Consider the following 26,885-nt stretch of genomic DNA (forward strand, 5'->3'; position numbering starts at 1 on the left):
TCCTGATCGAACATCTTCGGGGGTCTTCTCTGTGAGAAGAACACCAATCAACGAACAGGTTCCACCTCAAAGCGTAAGCCTGCCTCATAGAGGGGGCTCTCGCAGAAGCGATGGTGTCTACGACTGATTGTGGTAGATCACCTAGAACCCCCGCGTCCCGTCCAGGGACCAGACATGAAGTTTCCAGAAGTCTGGGTGCGGGTGCCATATAGTGCCCTGTCCCTGAGAGAGAAGGTCCTCCCTCAGAGGAATGGGCCAGGGAGGGGCTTATGAGAGGAGTACAAGTGCCCTTGGTCAGGGAATAAAACAACTGGCAATGGGACGCATCCGGGGATGCAAACAGATCGATCTGTTCGGCTCCGAATTGGTCCCAGATCAGCTGAACCACCTGGGGATGAAGTCTCCACTCTCCAGGGGCCACATGCTCTTGTGAGAGCTCGTCGGCGGCACGATTGAGCAGGCCGGGATGTGAGTGGCACTAAGTGTCCTCAGATGCTTCTGACGCCATAAAAGGAGGTGGCGGGCGAGTTGTGACATGCGACGGGAGCGTAGACCACCTTGATGGTTGATGTACGCAACATTCGCAGTGTTGTCCGTACAGACCAGTACATGCTTGCCGAGCAGCCGCATTTTGAGGCGTCTCAAAGCAAGGTCTACTGCCAACAACTCGAGGCAATTGATATGCCAATGCAGATGGGGGTCTGTCCAGAACATGCCCATTGTACGTGGCGCCCCAGCCAGTGTTGGAGGCATCTGTGAAGACCACAGCGTGCCTGGACACTTGTTCTAGGGGCACTCCGGCCCGGAGAAATGAAGGGTCTGACCACGGGCTGAAGGGCGGCAGGTTCGAGTGATTGTCATCCGTAACGTGTCGCTCTGCCATGCACCTCGGGACTCGGCCATGAAGCCAGTGGTGAAGTGGTCTCATATGAAGTAAGCCGAGTGGCTTTACTGCCATATGATGCCATATGCCCCAGGAGCCTCTGAAAGAATTTCAGTGAGACCACCGTCCTGCTCTTGAACACGTTCAGGCAGTTCAGCACCGACTGGACACGTTCCTCTGTGAGGCGTGCCGTCTGTTTGACCGAGTCCAACTCCATACCGAGAAAAGAGATCCTCTTCCCGGGGGTGAGTTTGCTCTTTTCCCAGTTGACCCGAAGACCCAACTGGCTGATATGTTGGAGCAACAAGTCCCTGTGTTCGCACAACTGTTCCCAAGACTGAGCTAGTATCAGCCAATCGTCGAGGTAGGACACGAACACCACGCTCTCTCATGGGAGCAAAAACGCCTCTGCGATCTTCATAAAGACGCGGGGCGACAGGGACAGCCCGGAGGGTAGGACCTTGTACTGATACGCTCGACCCTCGAGCGCAAAACGCAGGAATGGCCTGTGTCGCAGCAGGATGGAGACATGAAAGTACGCGTCCTTCAGGTCGATCGCTGCGAACCAATCTCCAGGACGAATGCATTCGAAAATGCATTTCTGCGTTAGCATCTTGAACGAAATCTTGTAAAGGGCCGATTCAAGACACACAGGTCCAAGATTGGTCTTAACCCACCACCTTTCTTGGGTACAATGAAGTAGGGGGTGTAGAAGCCGTACTTCATTTCGGCTAGTGCAACGGCTCTATTACATCCTTCGCCAGTAGGAGTGCAATTTCCGCACGCATGACAGGAGCTCTTTCACTCGACACCGAAATGAAACGAATGCCTCTGAACACGGGTTGACGCCGGACGAACTGAATCGTGTAGCCGAGTCTGATGGTGCGGAGAATCCAGCTGGACGGATTGGAAAGCACTTTCCAGGCTTCCAAAAACCGCTCCAGGGGAACCAGAGGCACTACAGACGTATCCGGGGTGGGGCAGCGAAATGGAGAGCAGGGACCGGGCTCGGAGGGCCCAGGGGCAGTCCAGAGCGGGGTCTGAGTGTGCAATGCAGCACTGACCTGTTTCCACTGATCGGCATTGGGTACGGGAGAAGGCGTACTCGGGTCCACCAATGAGGCTTCGCACACCATCCAGAAACGCACGGGCGGAATGGCATCTTGAAAAAGACGCAAACGCACCTGTGTTGCTCTTTCAGGAATTAAACACTCTCACCAGTGCCGGAGCACACAGCGGAATAATCGCAGCAACACTGACAGGGATAGTACAGCCTGTACCAGTGAAGCACTCAGTCTCTTCGCCCTCAACCGGCCGTCAGACAAACAAACACAAATAGAAAAAGCCTGAAAGCTCAGTTGAAAGCTTAGAAAACTCACGATCACCGCTGTCATGCGCTGTAAATTCCAGCACTGGAAAAGACTTCCTGAATAAGCACCGACACACTCACTCGTTGTAATACAACACACTCTTCAGAGACATCGACATGAAGACCGATCGGCTCTGAAGCGAAAGACAACTGGTGCGTGCATCCACTTCCGGATTTATACCTGCGCTGCGGGGCAGGGCGTGTGATGCGATTCACGCACGCCTCGTTTTTACAATACCCGAAGATGACAGGCTCCCTAGCGTGATCCCAATCAGTCGACACGTCGACTACGTCGAACGTGCCCGACTGAAAGGGAACTACAGACAATTTAGTCTCCAATTCACCTATGCCGCTGTATGTTTTTATATTGTGGGGGAAACTGGAGCACCTGGAGGAAACCCCCACAGACACGAGGAGAAGATGCAAACTCCATGCCTGCTGGCTAAGCTGGGTCTCGAACTGGGCACCTTCCTGCTCTGAGGCAAAAGTGCTACCCACTGTACCACCATAGCCGTGTTTCCACTGCTTGAGTTTATCAGAGTCAGGAGAGGGTCAACACCGCTGCTCATTTCCCATGCTTTCATATCAAGCTAACCTTGACATTTAAAATAATTTTCACCTCAAAACACCAGCACGTGTGAAAAAAACCTTCCGATTGCGATCAGATGTGGATTCTGATCACCGTATGAGGCAGAAATATACATTTATATGTGATAAAAGCTACTTATGCTAACCACTGTCATAACACATACACATGAGATTGTTTGAAGAACTTAGAAGAACAAAGCATATAGGGTGAATTCAGGTTGATTGGGACACTTTTTTGCCATTGAGAAGATAGGGAAAAAAATGTCTCAATCAACCTGAATTCACCCCATTATGATAATTGTGTATTTATTTGGTTTCATGTTTTCTGCCTCTTCCCTGTGCCTTTGTTGATTCCAGACTTCTGCATCCGTAAATGTCATAATTACGCTCTGGTTAAGTCATATAACTCATAACTCCTGTTTTCTGTCCATGAGCTACTGTTGCTCTGATCCCTCAGACTGCATAATTTCATGAAAAATGAATAGAAATGGTCATTCTCAGAAATCCCATCTCTCCCGGAAGCTCAGTGAGTCTCTTCATAATGGCTCCTTGATGAGCGTGCAGGAGAGGTTTCCACCTGGTTTTAAGATGTGTTGTGTGTGATCCCATCACAAGTGCTCAGCTAAGATGCATTGGCCATTTTCACCTGGTGTTATCATGCGTTTCAAATGCGTCGCCTGTGACCAACTCCATTCAGATTTTCTATTATTTTGTCACACTACAAGATAACACTTGTGATTCAATGATAAGGATCATTAGTTAACTACTTTAGTTAACATGAACTAAGAATGAACAATACTTCTACAGGATTTACTAATCTTAGTTAATATGAATTTCACCATTTACTAATACATTATTAAAATCAAAAGTTGTATTTGTTAACATTAGTTAATGCACTGTGAACTAACATGAACAAACAATGAACAGCTGAATTTGTATTAACTAACATTAACAAAGATTAATAAATACTGTAACAAATGTATTGCTCATTGTTTTTTGAGCATTTGCTCATAACAAATGTTAACTAATGAACCTTATTGTTAAGTATTACCCACTACACTATTATTTTGGCACACAAATACTGTTGAACGAACAAACTTGTGTTAGGCAGCCTATGCGACTTTATAATATAATATAATAATTAACAGGAGATATAATATATAATATAATTAACAGGATAATATATAAACAGGAGTCTTAGGGACTGTTCGTTTTTTATTTAAGGGGCCACCGGAGGAGTTTTGAGATCTGTCGTCAAAAAAGACATGACCCTCCCTTCGCCAGCAATACATTTTTCTATGACCCTCCAAAATGTTTGTGAAAAAAGGCATGACCCTCCCCGATAATTTATTGATTAGCCTACTTCTGTACTGGTTTGCGCTTGGCAAAGATGTTCAGATAGCCATTGCTTTTTTTAGTTTTTTTTTTAAACCATAAACTCTTGCTTTCTCATCTTACTAGGGCTGTAACAATAGACCAAACCTACGATTCGGTTCGTATCACGATTTTTGATTTTAGATTTGAAAAAAATCATGTTTTCGGTGCTGATGTTTGTGACTCGTTCAACATGTGGGTGGGGCTGCCAATAAAGCATCTAAAAGCTGTCACAAAGAACCAGCAAAAGTAATGATTATTAATATGTCAAATATAGCAAGGAAACATTTTAATTGTTTATTAATAAACAAGTGTTTTCTGTGTCGACTGCAAAGATGAAGTTGACGATGCGTCGCGATCTTCTCAGAACGCGCCAGAGAGAAATGCACATTTCATAAGCAGAAAGCAGTCTGTTTTCCTTCGTTTTGAATTGTTCTGTTTAAAAGTAGACATTTCAAGCTTTCTATATATTTCTCAGGTCTGTGAGGCAAGTAGCATACCTTACGCTGAGTTTCGGTTCATTTATTTTTTATGATTATTTATTTATTTTTTGAGTTTCGGTTCATTTATGAGACAAGAGTCCAGTTCACTCGCCCGCGCCTCCGTGATTATCTATTTTCTACTATATTTACTTCTTATTTATTAAATCCAGATGAAACATTGATTAAAATTAAGATACAATTAATAAAAAAACGAAATTCACTTTAAAGAAAGGCTTTGTGCTTTCTGTTTGAGGTCTCTGTGAAATTTTTAAAGTCGCTTTCAGAGCAGTCATGTCCGTAATGGAGAGCTGTCACGCCCGTAACATTGTTTTTTTTATTTTTTTTTTACATAAATGCGAACACGAAAAATAAAATAAAAATAATATTTTATGTTCTGTGGAGGCCGATCTTTATTCATCCGGTGGGTATATATCTTTTGGTTTGCACAGTGTAATTTATAGAAGAATTACTAAAACATATTTTGCCACCTAAAAGTTAAAGATTTTTTTGTGTCACGTCACATGTGTATTTCCCTCATATTAAATATAAAATTTAATGTGTAGACTGATATTTTTCTAATGTCTTGACTCCTTTATTTTTCTAATGTCTTGACTCCAAAATATTGGTATTAAATGCATTTTCTGAGAATTTATATTTCAAGTTTTGACTGCAAATGTTACGTCTATAACACTGGAATCGCCCAATTTTAACAAATTTATCCTCAACTAGTTTTTGTGGTGTAGGTCTACGTATTTTATTATGTTAACTTAAATAATACTAATAGTAATTTAAAGATGTGGTAGCCCTACATCTTACACATCGTGGAAACAAAATAAGAATGGAACTAAAATATGGTAGTATCGTGCTACAGCGCACATTCTATCAGCAGCAGTTCTGGCGCCTCAAGCCTGGTTTAAGCCTTGGTTATACTTTTGCCTGGCTCCGCAGCGCGAGTCTCCGCAGACTGCGCGCGCACCTCCGCAAACGGACGAGGCGTTTATACTTGACGCGCTCGCCGTTGTACTATTCTGTGAAACGATAGGGGGCGACTCGAGTAATTGTCCTCTAAACCATCAGGAATCAGCGGTGAGAAGAAGAAAGCTACACATGTGACAATGTTTATTTTAGTATACCACCACCAATACCACACCAGGGCCTGAATTTCATTTTGGAAAATGGGGGGGAAATCCCCCCTTAGGTGATTCTTATGGGGGGGAATTTTTAATTTGAGGGGGGAGTTTAGACTTTTTTTTAATTACATTTATCTCGCCTAAATGTATACTCACTCATCACATTTTTACAATGGGGTAATTTTGTTGTTAAGAATTTACACAACACAAGGAAGCTTGATTTCAATCTTTGAATTAAGTTGAAAAAAGTAGCACAAATAAATACAATAGAATAAAGATACCAATAAAGAGAAATAAAGAGAGAAGTTTTTGCTAAGGTCTAACACTAGTATTCAGAAATACTACAGAGACTGAATAAAGTAATCAAATGTAAAATAACACTGGGTAGTATTTTAGTCCTGACTAAATTAAATACAAAGGCTATTAATCCTGATTCCTTAAAATGAAAGCTATGTTTTGTTGTTTTGACAACCAAATTAATGACAGACACATATGGCTGCTGTCCCTTTAAGAGCTAGTGCACGGATCCTGTTTTCATTATACGGTCACGTGCGATTTATGCTTATTTAAGACATAACCGACTGTGTTTAGAGGATACTCACCAAGACCGAAATTGACATAATTGTCGCATGTTTTTTACTGTTAAAGCGATATAATCCACGAAAAATAACTTTTGTTACCCGCGAGCTGTGTGTGAGGCGGCGCTTTACTCTATGTATGTGTGCAGAGAAACATCTCTCAGACAGCGCGCAAGTACTGAATAGTTTAAAATCGCGTGAATGCTTAAACTGGTAAGACTTAAAAAGACGTGCAAATGGTCAACTTTAGTTACTCATGATGCAATGCTGACCCGATTATGCAAGTGACAATTCCGTCTATCCCGACTCCCGAAACGCGAGAGTGTTATCGCTGCCTGCAGCGCTTAACGAGCTGATAGAAGACCAGCACCGCTGAATCACTCACGCTGTTTGTGAAATTGCGTCTCGCAGACAGTTTTAAAATGACTGATTTGATTTTATAATCTGTGTGGATTAATTTACTAATACAACCTACATGCTAAAGTGAATCAATGTTTGCGGGAATTTCCCGCATTATAAGTGGGAGACCTGCGGGAATTATTCAAATTATGCGCAATACCCGCGGCGAAATTCAAGCCCTGCCACACTACAAAAAGAATCGTGTAAAACCCAGTAAACCCTGAGATTATTACCCATGACAATAAAACAAAATATATGGATATGAGAATGTGTATACAATATAACTAAATTAACAATCTCTAACATATTTTCTAATTTCACTAAACATTTCATTAAGTTTCGTGAACATTTTTATTAAACATGGACCGCGCGCGTTGTTACAAAATCTGCCGTGCACACCGCCAGGCGAAATGGGCCCTTGCGCACCCAACGCGCGCGACCGCCCACACCGCGATGACGTCATTTTTGCCGCGCGCACCTTCGCGCTCGTGCGGACGCGTCGAGTATAAAGCCTGGTTTACACCACATAAAGCGGTGTGCACGGCAGATTTTGTAACAACGCGCGCGGCGCCGCATCCGAAGATGAACGACTTCGAGCCGAATCTGGCCGAGCTCGAACTTCTCACCACAGCGGCACCCAGTTTGCACGTCTAAATTAGTTGCTTACATTTAAAAAAATGAGCATTCAATAGCATAAAAAGTATTTTTAATGAACATAAAGGTCCATGTTGAATAAAAATGTTCACGAAACTTAATGAAATGTTTAGTGAAATTAGAAAATATGTTAGAGATTTTTAATTTAGTTATATTGTATACACATTCTCATATCCATATATTTTGTTTTATTGTCAAGAGTAATAATCTCAGGGTTTACTGGGTTTTACACGATTCTTTTTGTAGTGTGGTATTGGTGGTGGTGTACTAAAATAAACGTTGTCACGTGTGTAGCTTTCTTCTTCTCACCGCTGATTCCTGATGGTTTAGAGGACAATTACTCGAGTCGCCCCCTATCGTTTCACAGAATAGTACAACGGCGAGCGCGTCAAGTCAGAGAATGTCTAATAGGAAGAGAATTGGCACTCTCTGGTTCCTTCCGGTTTCTGGACTGGCTGCAGTAACACGTCTCTGTCCATGCGGGGGCGCTCGCAGGCGAGTGCAGAATGAATGGAGGCTTATGGCACTATACCCATCAAATTCCACTTTTCTCAGGATATAATTTTGGTAACACTTTATAATAACTGCACACTATTAATCATTAGTTAAGCATTAGTAAACAGTGAATTCATCATTTATAAAGCATTAATAGACATTAATAAGCAGTTTATAAATACAGCTATAAATGCTTTATTCTTGATTTATAAGCATTTCTATAATGTGTTTAATAATTGTATTTTCATACTTTATTAATGATCAATTTATGATTTCTAAATTAATAGCATTATTTACAAACCAGTTACATTATTTACCATTATTTACAAACTAGGTGTTATCATTGATTCATAAGATCACTTAGAAAGTGTAAGTAAATGTAGTAGGTAGTTATAAAGCATTTAGTAGTGGTCAGTTCACTATGTGTGTGAGCTCATCTAAAGTGAGGACTAGTTATGCTTTGTAAATAATTTATAAAGGAGATTTAAAGGCTCACTGATCTTTTAAACAGAAAAAGGAAACAAACACACAGTGATACAGAACATACAAATATTAAACTGAGTCTTTAAATCTCCTTTATAAACGCTTTACAAGGCATAACTAGTCCTCACTTTAGATGAGCTCACAAAAATAGTGAACTGACCACTACTAAATGCTTTATAATTACCTGCATTACAGTAGAAATACATGTTAATAAAGAATTTATTAACACACTAAGTAACTATTACTATATGTCTGAATAATAATATTTATTTAAACAGTTTATTAATCATTTACTTACACTTTCTAAGTGATCTTATGAACCACTGACAACTCCTGAACAACCGGTTTGTAAATAATGCAATACTTCATTTAGAAATGATAAATTGATCATTATAAAGTATGAAAATACAATTATTAAACACATTATAGATATTCTTATAAATCAAGAATAAAGCATTTATAACTGTATTTATAAACTGCTTATTAATGTCTATTAATGCTTTATAAATGATGAATTAACCATTTACTAATGCTTAACTAATGATTAATAGCATGCAGTTATTATAAAGTGTTACCTAATTTTTTGTCTAGTAATTTGAATGATGTATTCGAAAGGAGATGCAAAGAAATTACACATTGCTGGGTGTTAGATTTTTTAGAGTCACTTAAAAGTAGAGTCTTTAGAGTCTTTTAAAATGTCAATGACGTCATACACATCGTACGACCAGAGATACTGCTTTACGGCAATCCTTCAGTCGCTTTGGTGCTTTCGCGCTCTGCACTTTCTTTTCTCTCGAGGCATCGACAACACAGCTGACACGGGTAAATACACGTGCTAGATGAGTTTTTGTTTTGTTTGTTTCTGGTCCCGCTTCGGATTCCATGATGCCATCAAGCGGCATCTCTGGTCGTAATCAGTCCTTCACTGACCAATCAGCGTTCATTAGCAGAATGCTAGTGTGTTATGGGCAACAACAACTCAACCTGTAAGAAATCGAAAGGACATAAGTACTCGTTCATAAAATTTTCGACCTATAACCCATGTTGAACTTGCAAAACCTACAATAAAATCGGAGATTTCTCAACGGCAATCGGGTGAAAGAGACAAATTTAGCCGTCTAGCCCCATAGACTCCCATTCAGTCTGCACTCGCCCGCGATCACCTCCAGTGGAATTTTAATGGAACTGCAACCAAGATCGATACAATGGGGCTAATAGGAAGTGCCAAGGCTCTCCGTAGACGGGCTCTGGTCAAGTATAAACGCCTCGTCCGTTTGCGGAGGTGCGCGCGCAGTGTGCGGAGACTCGCGCTGCGGAGCCAGGCGAAAGTATAACCAAGGCTTCAGTCGCAATACTGTAAAACTCGACGTTCACTTCACATGTTAATGCAGTGGTAGAGTTACACTCACAGGACACTGTGCACTTATTCGCAATCACAAAAGTTCATTATTTGCTCGTGCTTTAAAGCTTTGCCGGGTAAACATTTCATTGGCATTCTGTTCTGACATGATGCATTTTTTCTAAGCGCGAACTGAAGTGCGCGCGCACTGTCAAACAGCGCCAAACTGGATTTTTGTTGGGTCAGACCTATCTGATATCGAAGGGGGGCTGATAACGCGAGATCAACATGGAGCTAAATGGAAAAAAATATCACCAAACAAGCCACTTTGAAATGTTGCTGTTTTCATGTATATAAAAGTTGGGTGACCCCGGTGACACACTGGCTGCGTGGCGTGAGCGTCTCAGCTGCGTGGTGTGTCCGTTTTTATTTCGGCTCCCATGTTAACAGGTTAGAGCTTGCACACTACCTGCGTGACACGCCGGCGCGTCTCAAGCCGCGCGGAAAACGCGTGCATGCTAGAAATAGAACCAAGCGTGTTGGAAGCGTTTCCAGGCAAAATAGAATAGGAAAAGATGTTTATATGTCATTTTGACATGAATACATATTAATAAATAACATTTTGATGTTTGAAAGTCTCTAGGTTTTGACAAATGCAGATATAAATGTAATTTTAAAAAAGAATATCTATTTTCAAATATTGCACCTGTCAATACAGAAAAAAATATTCTGTAGCCTATTTTGAGTCAATACTGCCGACGTTGTCTTTGCTGCTATATATTTATGTTTAACATGAAGTATAGGCCTTCCACAACTCTCTCCCCATATGTCGAATATATCACCAATGAGGCTTATCATATGTCACCTAGCAGCAGCGTCGCGTCAGACACGTTTCTGGTGTGCAAAGACATGGAAAACGCCACGCAGCTGCCACGCAACAGAAACGCCACGCAGCCAGTGTGTCACCATGGCAGCAATTCGGCTGTGTCCATTTATCCTTTGACAAGTACGATCACAGCAAACATTCAGATCTGTGTTGGCGCTGCCGCTGAGCCAGAGAGAGCAGTTTTGTCATGTACAGATATGAAACAGCTTCACAAACAGTATTTTTAACCATTCAGGATCATTTCTTCAGTACTGGGAAAAAAAGTGTATAATACTGATGTCTAAGGTATTAACACTGATGTCTAAGGTTGCGATCAAAGTAGACTAAATCAACTTCTGAAAGTAACTTGATGCTTCAAATAAAGATTGTATCAAATACACTCACCTAAAGGATTATTAGGAACACCATACTAATACTGTGTTTGACCCCCTTTCGCCTTCAGAACTGCCTTAATTCTACGTGGCATTGATTCAACAAGGTGCTGAAAGCATTCTTTAGAAATGTTGGCCCATATTGATAGGATAGCATCTTGCAGTTGATGGATTTTTGTGGGATGCACATCCAGGGCATGAAGCTCCCGTTCCACCACATCCCAAAGATGCTCTATTGGGTTGAGATCAGGTGACTGTGGGGGCCATTTTAGTACAGTGAACTCATTGTCATGTTCAAGAAACCAATTTGAAATGATTCGAGATTTGTGACATGGTGCATTATCCTGCTGGAAGTAGCCATCAGAGGATGGGTACATGGTGGTCATAAAGGGATGAACATGGTCAGAAACAATGATCAGGTAGGCCGTGGCATTTAAACGATGCCCAATTGGCACTAAGGGGCCTAAAGTGTGCCAAGAAAACATCCCCCACACCATTACACCACCACCACCAGCCTGCACAGTGGTAACAAGGCATTATGGATCCATGTTCTCATTCTGTTTACGCCAAATTCTGACTCTACCATCTGAATGTCTCAACAGAAATCGAGACTCATCAGACCAGTCAACATTTTTCCAGTCTTCAACTGTCCAATTTTGGTGAGCTCGTGCAAATTGTAGCCTCTTTTTCCTATTTGTAGTGGAGATGAGTGGTACCCCGGTGGGGTCTTCTGCTGTTGTAGCCCATCCGCCTCAAGGTTGTGCGTGTTGTGGCTTCACAAATGCTTTGCTGCATACCTCGGTTGTAACGAGTGGTTATTTCAGTCAAAGTTGCTCTTCTATCAGCTTGAATCAGTCGGCCCATTCTCCTCTGACCTCTAGCATCAACAAGGCATTTTCGCCCACAGGACTGCCGCATACTGGATGTTTTTCCCTTTTCACACCATTCTTTGTAAACCCTCGAAATGGTTGTGCGTGAAAATCCCAGTAACTGAGCAGATTGTGAAATACTCAGACCGGCCCGTCTGGCACCAACAACCATGCCACGCTCAAAATTGCTTAAATCACCTTTCTTTCCCATTCTGACATTCAGTTTGGAGTTCAGGAGATTGTCTTGACCAGGACCACACCCCTAAATGCATTGAAGCAACTGCCATGTGATTGGTTGATTAGATAATTGCATTAATGAGAAATTGAACAGGTGTTCCTAATAATCCTTTAGGTGAGTGTACATCGTTGCACCAGTAGGTGGTGACAAGTGACTGTTAAAAATGTATTTGTCACTGAATCATTCATTTAAGAGATTTGTTTAAAATCACTGATTCATCCAGTAACGAAACAAGTGACGTCTTTATGAGCGATTCATTGAATCATTAATTCAAATTGATAAAAAATAAATACAAATTATAATAATTCATTCATAAAAAATTTAAAAAAGATAAAAAAAACTGCACCAACTAACATTTGGACAGCATCATAACTTCATGTGATAAAACAGGTTGTGAGGAGGAGGGGGATCAACTCATTTATTGGCTACTCTTTAAATTCAGAAAAAAATTATAATAATTCAGTAGTTGAAATTATTTCAGAGAATTCTTTTATTACGATAGAACTACATGTTTAGGCACAAAACAAATATTTTATGTAGCTTCTGAAGGGCAGAACTACATGAAAAAAGGATATTCATAAAATATAATTTTTGACCGATCATCCTGTTTACTCTTACTCTTTTCTTAGTTAGTTCCTCAATTGTACTAAAGTACTATCACTGTTGGAAAGGGTTCAAATATGCAGACGATGCTAGAAGACCAAAGAATGTGCAGGACCTGGATGATTTTTTTCAGAAGAACAGTGGGCAGTTTAACTGCTCAGGACAAATAACAGTACTTAATGAACAACTACCACAAAACAAAGTAGTAGATCATCCAGATAACACCACAACATTAAGGAGCACAACACAAGCATATGTAAGTTTTTATGAATTTAAATATAACTTTTGATTTACCATAATGCTCATCAGAACGTGTAAATCAGTGGAAAATTAATTGAAAGTATGACTCTGTCTAAAGAAATATGAAGTAAATGTGTAAACATATCAATATTTCTCCAGATTTTGGACACTTTTGGACTAAAAGCTAGAGGTCGACCGATAGTGGATTTTACCGATAACGATAGCTAGGTTGGGCCACACTTGCCGATAACCGATTAATCCACCGATAGTTTTTCAAATTGATTCTGGATTAAAAAAAAACATAACACTCCAAGTAAAACAGTGCTGAACTTTATTATAAAAATAATAAAACTGTATTGAACCATGAAAACATGCTAAATTAAATAAATATATAAATATGAATAAATATTGAAGTCAATAAAAGACATTCATTCAAACTGAAACAAAAAGTAATACTCTAAATAACAAATAAAACCAGTAACCTTAAAATGTAACTGTTTAACTGTTCTTTTTCAAGCCAACTTAATGAATAAAAAAGTAACAAAATTTGATCGGTAAAATATTTTAGCAATACAATTGCACCTTGATCATTCATGTTAGTTTGATAGTGCATTAACTATGGTTAACACATAAAAAAACTTAATTTAAATTCATATATTGTAGGCTACTTAATATAAATTAGTACATGTTAATTAACAAATAATGAACAATACTTATACAGCAGTTATTAACCTTAGTTAATGTTACATATGGAATTTTACTGTAAGTGTTATCATTTCATATAAATCCAAACAGTCATGCTTAAAGATGGCCAACTTTAAATATCTACAACGCCAGAGCATTGAAATGACATAAATATTACATGTAGTCTCACACTTTTGCTTCTATTTTATAAACACTTGATGATTATCTAATCAAAATAACAAAATATGTATTAAAGTGATGATGAAAAAATATCCGAAATCGAATGCTTTTCTGATTTGTTTATATCTTTCTGTCGGCTGTAGTGTATGAACATATCAGTTTGCTATCTTACGTCTCTAGATTTAAATATGCAACTTCTCTGCATATTTAATGCATAAAAGTGACCAGCTGGATATAAACTAATGCATATAGATGGTAACAATTGTGACATTAAACATTCGGGTCGGACGTTTATTTTTGTCAGTGTTTTAACCGCTTGAGGTACTACTAATGTTAGCGTCCTCTCAGCCTCGAAGGCAAACAAACATACTGTTGTGCTGTTCTTTCTCTACTAATGCAGCATTTAGTCAACAAATTAATCACTTTATAATGATATGAAAAAATGTAGTGTATACATAGGCTACCTTTTAGCTGTCGGTGCTTTAAACACGCATCTGATGTCAGCGCTCTCCGCGCAGCGTGTGCTCTCAGTGCAGCACGCAGAATCACGTGTCGAAATAAACAACACGAGGCATCAGCGATAGTTTTTATTACACCTCTAGAGGCCGCTCTTGTACTGCATGATGCCAGCAGACCCTTCTCAGCTCTCTCTTACTGTGTAATGAATGACAGCGCGAGCTTCTCAGCCGCTCCAGCAACGGACGCAACCAGGAAAAACTATCGTTATGTATTTTTGCCGATTCCACCAATCAACTATCGGTGCCGATTAATCGGCAAAACCGATGAATCGGTCGACCTCTACAAAAAGCCCTAATGAACGCTGTTCAGTGAAGCTATGTGAACACAAATAAACCGCAGCGGAAGTGACTGAATATGAATGCGTGTTGTTATTCTATTCAAAATATCAAAAATTACCAATTTGATTATTTTGCACTCCTGACATAAATTAAGAAATTAATGTTACTGCAACTAAGTTTTCAACTCAAGCAGAGGTCCCTGGCTAAAAAGTTTGATAACGTTTTTTTTTTTCTGGTGAAAGAAATACATAAATGAAGAAGGAAGCCAAAATATTAAATGTCATGAATATATATTTACTAAGCAATTCACTGTTTTGTTGAGGGAGGTCAAAATTACAATTTTCACCTGAGATTTGGACCTAAATTACAGAGGGTAAAAATGGCTTTAGAAAGATGGCAGCATCATTATTTTATTTTAAAATGGAGATTGGTAGGTCTAATAATGAAATATTTTTACTTTAGCAATCTTTGCTGCATTATATACCAATGGTGACAGTTAAAAAAATGGGAAAAGCACTTGTGTTTTTTTGCCTGTAACTCAAGAAGTATTAAATATATCTTAATATCCTTTTAGATTCTGGTTCTTAAGAAACTTTTCTTTTGGTATCTTAATTTTAAAGTCCCTATATGGTTCAATCCCAGAGATATTGAGATCTTAAAGGAGAAGTTCACTTTTGAAAAAACTTTTGCTGATAATTTACTCACCCCCATGTCATCCAAGATGTCCATGTCTTTCTTTCTTCAGTCGAAAAGAAATTAAGGTTTTTGATGAAAACATTCCAGGATTTTTCCACATATTATGGATTCCATTGGGACCCAAACGGTTCAAGGTCCAAATGACAGTTTCATTGCCGCTTCAAAGGGCTTTAAACGATACCAGACGATGAATAAGGGTCTTATCTAGCGAAACGATCGGTCATTTCAAAAATAAAATAAAAAGTTGACGTTTTATAAGCACAAATGTTCGCCTTGCTCTGTTCTGTGATGCGCGTTCGTGACGTCACGTAATACGCAATTACGTTGAAAAGGTCAAGTTTGATGTGTTTACAAATGTGCGGAAGGAGGACCATATAAACATTTTCAAATGTATTTGTGTCAGTTTATCGTTTAAAATGCCCATTTCGTGTGCGCATCCTGAGTGTTTTAATATTAAAAAGCCAAAAAGAACATTTTCTTCAATTTTTCAAGCGTGACCTTTTCAACGTAATTGCGTATTACGTGACATCACGAACGCGCATCACAGAACAGAGCAAGCCGAACATTTGTGCTTATAAAACGTCAACTTTTTATTTTATTTTTGAAATGACCGATCGTTTCGCTAGATAAGACCCTTATTCATCGTCTGGTATCGTTTAAAGCCCTTTGAAGCGGCAATGAAACTGTCATTTGGACCTTGAACCGTTTGGGTCCCAATGGAATCCATAATATGTGAAAAAATCCTGGAATGTTTTCATCAAAAACCTTAATTTCTTTTCGACTGAAGAAAGAAAGACATGGACATCTTGGATGACATGGGGGTGAGTAAATTATCAGCAAAAGTTTTTTTAAAAGTGAACTTCTCCTTTAATGCAGTTCCAAGAGTAAATTGGTCAATTGTACACATTTTTAGTTGTCGGAAACCAAATGTCACTTTGCATACAGTTGAAAATGTTTTCTTTTAAAGAGTGAAGACTAAAATTTTCATGTTATTTTTTAGTATTCATTTTCTTTATTAATTTTCATAATGTATTTTGTGAAGTCAGAGAATGTTGTACATGTGCACTGAGCAGAGATGTTCCACTGATGATGATACAGCAAATGTGTACAGTTGGCATATTCTTTACAAGGAAAGGAATGTTTTGACTGATGCAAATGTACCACAAATGTATACACCGAGGGATAGTTTCTTAACATGGAAAGTGGATTGTGCCATGTGTAAGCATGAGGTATACGTTCCATTTTAAACATAAGCAACTTGTTTTTGCTATCTTTATAAGGAAGTTGTGGTGGTGGCGCAGTGGATAAGACACATGCCTTTGGTGTGAGAGACCCGGGTTCGAATCCACTGTGAGACACCAATGTGTCCCTGAGCAAGACACTTAACCCCTAGTTGCTCCAGAGGCGTGCGACCTCTGACATATATAGCAATTGTAAGTCGCTCTGGATAAAAGCGTCAGCTAAATGAATAAATGTAAATGTAAATGTAAATGTAAGTTGTAAGTCCATCAGTGGCATATATAAGCTCAATCTTGAAGACAATTTTTTTTACTGTTTAATGTTATTTTTTAGTACTGTTTTTCTTTATTCATTTTCTTAATAATTTCATAATGTTTTTTTTTGTGAAGTCAGACTATGTTTGTACATGTGTGCTGAAGAGATCTGGTAGATTTATATTTTGCTTAGAGGTATGCAATGTTCACTTAGCAGAGAGTTCCAATGATGATGATACTTCAACTGTGTACAGTTGGTATGCTCTTTGCAAGAAAAGGAATGTTTCAACTGATGCAAATGTACCATTTGTATACCACTAACATACACTGAGAAATAGTTTCTTAATGTGGAAAGTGGATTGTACCATGTGTAAGCATTAGCAAATACTTTCCATCTTTAAACAATATGTTTTTCTACCTTACAAGGAAGTCGAAAGTCGCTCAGTTGTGTATTTAAGCTCAATCTTACTGTACTACGGCAGAGAAACACAGAAACACATAGACCTGGCATGAATATAACATCTTCACAGAGTTTCTCTCCTGACATATAAGAATAAAGATTTTTCTTGGTAAGATAACTGGTGTCCGGTCCTGTGAATCAAATAATAACGGGGAAAAGGCTTAATTCCAAGTCTACAATCCTTATAGTGTAGCACCCAGAAAAACAAAGGCATGAGGGGGTGAGGGGAGAGAAACACCGAGAAACATATACAGCTGGCATGAGGGGGGTGAGAGGAAATAGATGGGGAACAGAGAAATCTGGAATTATGACCACCTCTCATATAACCTCCCTCTTCTTCTATGCCTGTTTCTCTCATATGTCTGAGACATGTATAAATATAATAAATAAGAGATCTCTTGGCAAAGTAACTGGCGTAGCTTCCGTGATTCAACCATAACGGGGAAAAGCTTGATTTTCAAATCTACAAGAGGAATATCTGAACAACAAATAATGTTGAAACTAGAAACGCATCTCATTTTTTTCATTAAATAATTTTTTAATGCCATAAATATTATTTTCCAAAGTTTGCATGGCTGTAACCCTAAAAGTATTAAAGATATCTTAATAACCTTCTAGATTCTAATTCTTAGTAAACATTAGGGGTGTAACGGTTCACAAAATTCACAGTTCGGTTCGATACGATACACTTGTGTCACGGTTCGGTTCGGTACGTTTTTGATACAGCAAAAATAAATAAATGCCAGAGAAATTTCCTTGATTTAATTTTTTTTATTCTTTTTTATATTAAAACTAACATCATAAAGTATGATTTTTTTTACTTTGAGCAATTCTAGAGCTATAATTGACTCTTCTTATGAGCATATAAAAACAAAATAGCTCCTTGGAAAAAATGAAATGTAATATTGTAGTAGTTATAAACAAAGGTTTATTTTAGTTCAGATTAACATTTGAGGGCAGCAATTGTATTCATAATGTCAAAATAAAACCGACGTAATGTTACTTGAAGGCATTATAGCCTACTATTCCTGCCAAAATTCCATGGTTGCAGTTAGTGTTACTACAGTAAATCCATGGTAAATGTTGCTGATCTGTGGACACTGGATAGTTCATCCATGGCACAATGTTTGTTCAAAGAGGAATGTCTGAACAACAAATAATACTGAATTTGGAAATTATCTTTTTTCCCTTGTATCAAAATAATTGCATACAACATAGCCTACCTCTCTAAGTGCCAATAAAATATTTTTCTAAAGTTTACATGCCTGTAACAGCAGCTTCAGAAGCTGTTAAAATGAACAAAATCCCTTCTTGCAAATATCCTTGAAACTGATTCAAATATAGATTCATATAAATACACTTTTGACCATTTCAGTGGATTTTTGGCACTCAAGGAGGTGTGCTGTATGCAATTGTTTGGATAGAAAAAAACATGTTGCATTTCTAGTTTCAACATTATTTATTCTTCAGACATTCCCTTAAAGCAATACGAATAAGCTGGAGCCACGTTGAGATCTATGGATTTGATCTATGTCACCGTTATTTTCCGTTAAATTGTCACCGTTATTTTCTACAAGATGCACATTTATTGCATGGACAGAGCCAAAACATAATGTAAGTGTTTAAAATGAATTCACACAGTTCCGTTGAATGATACATGAAATTTAATCTAATGTCGTTGAACTGAATGTATAAAGTAAATCGCTGAACTAACCAGAACATTAACAACAACACTGAAATAAGTTGTTTTTCTTTCAGAATCATCATTGATGTAGAAAGGAAAAGTGAAATACTGTAGCACTTTTTTAATGAAGATGAAGAGCTTTGCATCATGCAGATAAAGAGAACAAAAAGGGCTTTTCTTCCAATTCCCCCCCAAAAAAAAAAAAAGTTTGTTTAGGATTAATTGGGAGCAATTATTATTAATTAATTAATGTACCTGGAACTAACAATACTTTTAAAGCCTTTTACATTTTTTGGCTTTTGTAAATTTCTACATAAAAGTATTCCACATATTTTTTTATAGGCTATTAAAATAAAGTTATATAGCATCATTATGAACTAACATCTAACAATGGACAAACATTTTTTGTTGTTGTTACCCTTACTCTTACTGACCCCATGAAGGTCGCTGTGTAATTCACACCCTAAGACACATTAGAGGATTAATTCGATCAGAATCGAATCGCAAATGACATTTTATGACATTCAAAACATTTTTATGACATATTAGCATATTAAAATTCAAAATGGCTGATGCCCAAATAATACTGATATGGGAAAATTAACCATTTAGTAGGTGGCACTATGCCAAAACGCTGCAAGTAGCCTCAGTTCATGCTTGTGACTGCAGGTACCAAATTTCGTTTCAATACGCCAAACTGTTGCAGAAATACTACCTCACATTCATTTTGGCGTGCTCTTCATCAAATAAAAGTGGTGCAGGTTTGACATCAGGACCTGGAAGACTAATTCGCCGCTGGTATAAGCATTTAATTTATTCTGTAATAAGACGACATCCGGCCCACAGTGCGTGCGAGAGATACCAGTGTGCAACTACTGAGGATGATGCGTAAATAAAGTTTGAAAGTGTTCTTGTATCCTATTGGTATCTTTACAGATGGCTTTACAGATAACATGCATGTGAGAGATTATAACATGGATGGACATTACAGTTCTGTCTAGCTTTAATTTCACCAGTCCATTATCTGTGAGTGATTTAATTACAAAAGCTAGTTCTTCTATCTGTCAATTAGATCTTCTTAACCTATCTGTAATCTCTTCACATGAGAAACTGCTCCATCTCATCTGATTCTTCCCTCAACTACTAAAAACTGCTCAGTCACATTATCCGCCACCATAGTCTCAACTGTTATGATGATGACCTTTTTATTTACATATCTGCTTATTCTACAGGAATGCTCCACCCTGCTTAAATGAATTTAGACAAAAGCCAAATGACCGGACACAAGCAGTAAACAATTGCTCATGGAGCACCGAAACTGGATGGCATACCCTTCTCTACAGTTCGAAGAACCAAAGACACATTTGGCAGAAATCGCTATGCTCCCAAATGAGCTGAGAGAGGCATCAGTTTTACGGCTGAAGCCTGAGGATGAAGGCTTTGACCACTTAGATGATATTGGTCCATTAAGATGATACTGGTTGCCTGACAGTGCACAGATCAGAGAATATCTAGATCCTAAGTCAGAGTGTGAGAATCCTTCTGTGCCTTCGACTCAATATGATGAGGGACCAAACATACACCATGGGGGGCACAACCCAACCTGTTGCAACCACAGCTTTGTAATCGCATGGACTAAGGCAAAATTCCAATGCTCCAAAGGGGAAATTTCGCAGACCACAAGCAATAATTTTGCTGTTCAAAATGCACAGTTTGACTGTTGTCGTCCGAAACGTAGAACACAGAGGACGAGATAATGTTCAGTTTGGCTCAATTTGAAACCTTGAAAAATGCTGTTTAAAAACGTTTTAGATGGAGTATAGCAAGTCACACAGCAGGTCAACTTCCCTAAAGTATATGAGAAGAGATGTTTACGACTCAACAGTAGGATTGTGTGGCTCTGGTATGTTTAAGTCTTTTGAATAAGGAAAAGTTGTGTGCTTACTATCCATAAGCCTCCAGTTGAGTAATGGGTCATAGACAAAGGCCTCCAGCACAGCCATGACACTGTCCCTGTGTTCACGCAGTACCTCCATCACCGTGTGACATGTAATACGGTAGTTACCATCCAGTCCAGTCACCTAAGAAGAAACATGATCTGTTATTCAGCCAGAGAGATAGGGAATGTCAATCATGCAAAATGGACAATGCAGGGGTTATTTTAAGTGGATATCTGAGGCTTAGCATAGATATCTGTGGATGTTTCTAAGGCCATGGGCCCTATCATACACCTAGTGCAATGCAGCGTCAGGCGCGACGCAAATGTCTTTTGCTACTTTCAGCCCGACGCAGTTATCATTTTCATGTCCTGCGCCACGTTGTTTAAAAAGCAAATGTATTTTTAGCCAATTTGTTCGCCCATGGGGGTACTGGTCTGAAAAAGAGGTGTGTTCAGGTGCATTGTTGGAGCATTGCTATTTTGGGGCAACTGATTTTTTTTGTTATTTAAAGAGCGCGTTAGTAATGTGCGCCTATAGGTGGATCCACAACGCGTGTACACTCTGCTTATTACACACACAGGGTACACAAGGGCAGCAGCACACAAAATAGCTAAATACTAAAAATAACCTTTGATCTTTAAAATATTTAGTTCTCAAAGTTTCTGGTACATTTTCAAAATGCTCTCGTTACACCTACACCTCTTACTCACACTGATTTTGCCCCCCCCCCCAACCCCTGCTTATATCTCTGAACTACTCAACAAAACAAACACATCTTCCTGTCATCTTGATCCGGCTCCTACTGCTTTACTTAAAAAATGTGCACCTGTTATTTCACTGACGATTTCACTTCTCATCTCCCAACTACTAAGTACTGGTGCTGTTCCTCTGGAATTAAAAACTGCTGCTGTCACTCCTGTCCTAAAGAAACCTGGCCTCGTCCCCTCTGACATGGCCAACTACAGACCAATCTCAAATCTACCATTTCTTTCGAAACTGCTTGAGAAAGTGGTCACTGCTTAGATGACAAACACATTTGTCATCTAACAAACACAATGAATGTATTCAATCCGGTTTTCGCACACTCCACAGCACCGAGACAGCACTTCTTAGGGTTGTCAATGATCTACTTATGGCCACTGACTCCGGCTCCACCAGTATTCTAATTCTTCTAAACATTTCCTCTGCATTCGACACAATTCCTTACAGTATTCTCATCTCACAACTCTCTGCTCTTGGTATTTTCTGCCCTATCCTGGTTCACCTCCTACCTGTCTGGTTTCCAGCATTACATCTCTATCCGCCAGGCTAAGTCCACTACTGCCTCTGTCCCACATTGGTGTTCCCCAGGGTTCTGTTCTTGGGCCTTTACTCTTCATCATCTACATGCTCCCATTAGGCAACATCATCCATCATCATGGCTTTAAATTCCATTGCTACGCAGATGACACCCAACTATACATCTGTCCTCAACGCAATGCTCCTTTCCCCACAAATTCCATATCAGCTTGTATTGATGATATAAATGCTTGGATGACCAGTAATTTTCTCAAACTCAACACTGATAAAACAGAACTACTTCTTATTGGTTCACCTCAAATTACATCCCGTTTCTGTGCTGACAATGTTAATATTGCTGGAGTTTTGGTTCAACCTTCCACCACTGTCAAAAACCTTGGTATAATCTTTGATTCCTCTTTCCTTCCTTCCACACTTCTCAGCGCTCATTAAGTCTGCCTTCTTTCACCTTCATAATATCACGCACTTACGACCATTTCTGAATATCAGCGATGCTGAGACCCTAGTTCACGCTTTCATCACTTCATGGCTTGACTACTGCAATTCTGTTTTCTATGGCTTACCCAATTCATCAATAAAAATAAGATCCAATATATTCAGAACTCCGCAGCTAGGGTCCTCACATACACAAAGAAATCTTCCCACAATACTCCGATTTTACACAGACTTTACTGTCTATCCGTTCGCTTTCGTATTCAATACAAGATACTCCTTATCACATTCAAAGCACTCCATGGTCTTGCCCCCAACTATATTTCTGATCTCATCCATACCTATTCCCCAGTTCGCACACTTAGATCTTCAGATACCGGTCTGTTGATGATCCATTGGCACAAACTATCATCGTTTGGTGGAAGGGCTTTTTGTACCGCTGCCCTAACTCTTTGGAATTCTATTCCCCAACACATCCGCGACCTTTCATCATTACACGATTTCAAAACCCACCTTAAAACATATCTTTTTGCTACTTATTTCCTGACTCTATGATCTGATTTTTATGTATCTGTACCTCTATCTATCATGTTATTCATCTCAGTTTATTTGTATCGTTTCTATGTCATGTTTATTTGTACTTTATTGTAAAGTGACCTTGAGTTTTCTGAAAGGCGCTATATAAAATAAACGTATTATTATTATAAATAAAAGGATTACAATGTAAAAGATTAATATTGTGTACATAAAGATATGGTGGAATCCAGCTTGTCCCGTAGATGGTCTGCTTGCGCGCTTTAACCTCGCGCACGAGCTGATCCGTTTCCTCTCTGCAGAAGCGTTTACTCTTTTCGCTTGCAAATTCCGGCATGTAAAAAGCAATCCACCATGGCACAAGCGCAACTGGCTTTTAAAGGGAATGGGAGATGAGACTCTGATTGGTTTATTGCACATTACGTCCAAAACACACCCATTACTCATTAAGAGAATAGGGACAACCCTTTTAGACCAAGCACTGGGCACGCCAACCATTTTTCCCATCGTTAAACTAGAAAAAAATGGAATCGGACATACCCTAAGTGCGCTTATGCCCGTGCACTTTAGACTATGCGCTTAGATCGTTAAAAAAGGGCCCCATCTTTTGATGAAATACTAGAATATGTGTGTTTTATGTACCGCTGTATAATGGCAACTGCTGAATCTCCAACATCACGGTAAATGAAATTGTATTTTGCCTTAGTTGTGAATATGTGTTTGCAGTCTAAATTAAATGTACCACAAAATAATGACAAGAAAACACGTTTTCTATTGATTGTCCTCGAAGGCTGCAAGAAAAAACAAACCATTCTCCCCCTCTTTAGAGTCAATGGTTATATTTGGTGTGATTGCTGTCGTGGAGAGAAGGAGAATTACTTTAGGGAATTTTAGGTAGAGCTTCAGGTGTGCCCTGCTTATATTTCATGTAAAATAATTATAACGTATCTGCTTCTATGACTCTTATATGATCATAAATTTGTGCCATATGTTTTTTAATGCATAGTTTGGTGTGGAGTTTTGGTACCTCAGCTTGTAATTGAAGTGTAAAAGTTCTATGCTCCCTCATTTGCAGCAATAAACACGGACTTTAAATGAGTAATCGTAGAATCGCAGACATAGTGGTCTGGATATGCTTGTCTATGTACAAAGAATTTAAACCCTTCTGATTAAAGAATAGAACAAAATTAGTGCTGAATGAATTTTATAGTGATTTGGATCAAAATTAACAGGCATGAAAAAGCTAGTAAAGACAAGGTGAAAAAGCTCTTAGAGCTTTAACACTCCAAATACACTCACATAAAAATGACCAACTTACCTCCATGGCATTGGTCAACATCCGGGTTAATCTGAAAGGTATTTTCTCAGGGAATTTTTCTCTGGTCATTGCAACCTTAAAATATAAAACATTTCAGTTATAAACGAACAAAACTACTGTATGTTGGTTATTTGTTGTAGCTTCTAAGAAAAACTACCTCAAAACAATCCCCAAAATCGATATGAAGTATCTTTCCACTGAGCCTGTCCAACATTAGATTGGAAGGATGTCTGTGGTTGGAGGGAAAAAAAGATTATTCATAATATAATAAATAATGAATAAACTACTTTGATAAATGCTGATAAAATGCAATCATTTTTGTTCAGTTTGTACCTGTCCCCAAGCCCTAAGATATAACCAACCATGGACATGACAGCTAGTGAACGGGTGTAGTTGGTCCTCCTGTCAAACCAAACCTGTATAAAGAGGAAGCTATGTAAACCCATTTTTCATTTTGTAAATTAAAATAATACAATAATGCATGAATAATTGATAGTATCTTGTAGATACAATGGTATCTACAATGGCATAAATTTCATTACTAGAAGGAGGGAAAAAGTATGCACATCCAAATTATCTCCAAGAGGTGCAAGATCAAAACAAAACATATGAAAATAAAAGAGGAAAATCTGCACACAGTTTAACTATTCCCTTTATTTGTGAAAAAAACAACAACAAAAAAACAGCAACATTTCAGATTTCCTTGTTTATTTTCATAATTTTCACCACTCAGTATAATGCTGAATCTTTTGATGAAATGCCTAGGTCAAATTTCACACCAAAATCAAACAAAACTTAACTACATTTTACAAATAGTAAGTAAATCCTAATGTTACATAAAATAAATCTCATTTTCACTATTGTAATACGTTAAATACATTAAAATAATCATAGCTGGACACGGCATAAATTTTCTGTATTACATTTAATTGTAATACAATTAAATGCTTACAACTGGTACTAAAATAGGCTTCATGTTGTTTATGCACAATTTATAGATATTTCCTAATTTCTATTTCATATTTTGGGGGTGCAATATGACCCAGACATGTTTTTGACAGATTTCAGGCAATTTACTTCACTGCATGGTCACTGCATGTATATTCCAGGGCACTTCATCAAGTCATTGCTCTATTCAGTAGTGCAACCCTCTACAGATACATTGACAAAAGAATGGCCATTGGCTAGTACTTTTTTTTTTTAACCAACCAAATTTTTTTCAAACTTTTTTTTAAACTTGCAATGTAAATACATCTAAATGCTGCCTTAGATGCACTGCAGAAGTGGCACAGAAGCAGGAAAAGTGGATTTTGTTCACACTGATTTCATTTGATTGGTAACATCCTATAGTTCCTTATTATTCTAATTGAATTTAATGATTAAATGCAAGAATTTGACATAATAGATGATGCATACAAGGAATTAAAAATGCCATTATAAAGGTAAAAATCCCCTGGAAATCAGTTTTAGGGTGTACTTAGTGGAAAAGTTCATTTCTTTCACTGCTGTAAACAAACCACTACACAAAATATGAAGAATATGAAAAGCTTTTGGGAGTAAGCTGTCCACAATCAGCACAAAAACACACTCAGCAAAATATTGCCTAATTATCGATATTATCATACAAAATCTCAAAAAATATTGAGATAAAGTATTTTTTGTCAATATCTCACACCCCTAATTCCTGCTTTATTTAAATGTAAATGTTCTTATACATTCCTTCCATTCAGACGCTCAGTAATGTTCTAGTGTAGGTGCCCTAAGCAGTCATGGAACAAAACATGCAGTGAAAATATATCTGTACTAAAATCTTGCCACATGTCACAATGTAGAGGGGCTGCAGAAAGAGTTTAGTATGAAGTGACTGGAATGGACTCTGATCACAGCTAATATGACCACATGCCTAATATACAACACAACAGTTTTTTGATGAGAAGGAGAGAAGATAATGAATGCGAACCTCTGAACTGGGACTCTTAAGCCAGAGCAGTTTGGCCAGGTCGTCTCCTGCTGTATTGTTCACGGCATGCTCAAACACCTCCACCTTCTCCATGAGAGTCAAGTGATCATAGTCAGGGGCCATCTAACATAAATGACACAGTTTTAGTTATTCAATGAAGTTGTTAAGTAATTTCAGAGATCAGTTTTACTTCTTCAGTTCTTCACTTCTTCCTTCCTTATCCGCATAATGCAGCCTTTTATTTGGTCCATTTTACAGAGTGGCTAAAGCTCATGGTTTGTAACCAGAAAGCATGTTGGCTCTAGCCAAGAGTTAGCACTTATATCCTCATTTAAAGAATGTAACTCCACATTACTTCACAGGGAATTGTCCCTGTAATAATTGCCCCCAGTTTGTTTTGGATAAAAGTGTGTACTTCATGACTTGC

The 26,885-nt window shown here is 38.6% G+C and overlaps 1 protein-coding gene and 1 long non-coding RNA gene across 2 annotated transcripts in view; one reads left to right on the top strand and one right to left on the bottom strand.

The window, feature by feature from the left end:
• The window catches only part of mtor (mechanistic target of rapamycin kinase), a 243,218-nt gene that overhangs the window by 20,466 nt on the left and 195,867 nt on the right, over nucleotides 1-26,885 (bottom strand). Inside the window, exons 49-53 of the mRNA XM_082187716.1 lie at nucleotides 26,459-26,581; nucleotides 24,832-24,914; nucleotides 24,656-24,728; nucleotides 24,499-24,573; nucleotides 20,921-21,056 (exon numbers count right to left, since the gene is read on the bottom strand). Of these exons, the coding sequence (XP_082043842.1) occupies nucleotides 20,921-21,056; nucleotides 24,499-24,573; nucleotides 24,656-24,728; nucleotides 24,832-24,914; nucleotides 26,459-26,581 (490 nt within the window). The remainder of the gene's footprint in view (nucleotides 1-20,920; nucleotides 21,057-24,498; nucleotides 24,574-24,655; nucleotides 24,729-24,831; nucleotides 24,915-26,458; nucleotides 26,582-26,885) is intronic.
• LOC309512302 lies at nucleotides 6,992-12,458 on the top strand. Its single transcript, XR_014210951.1, has 2 exons — nucleotides 6,992-7,318; nucleotides 7,857-12,458. It is a non-coding gene; the product is annotated as an uncharacterized lncRNA (long non-coding RNA).

The sequence above is a fragment of the Leuciscus leuciscus genome (assembly GCF_965113295.1).
Source record: "Leuciscus leuciscus genome assembly, chromosome: 13".
Lineage (NCBI taxonomy): Eukaryota > Metazoa > Chordata > Actinopteri > Cypriniformes > Leuciscidae > Leuciscus > Leuciscus leuciscus.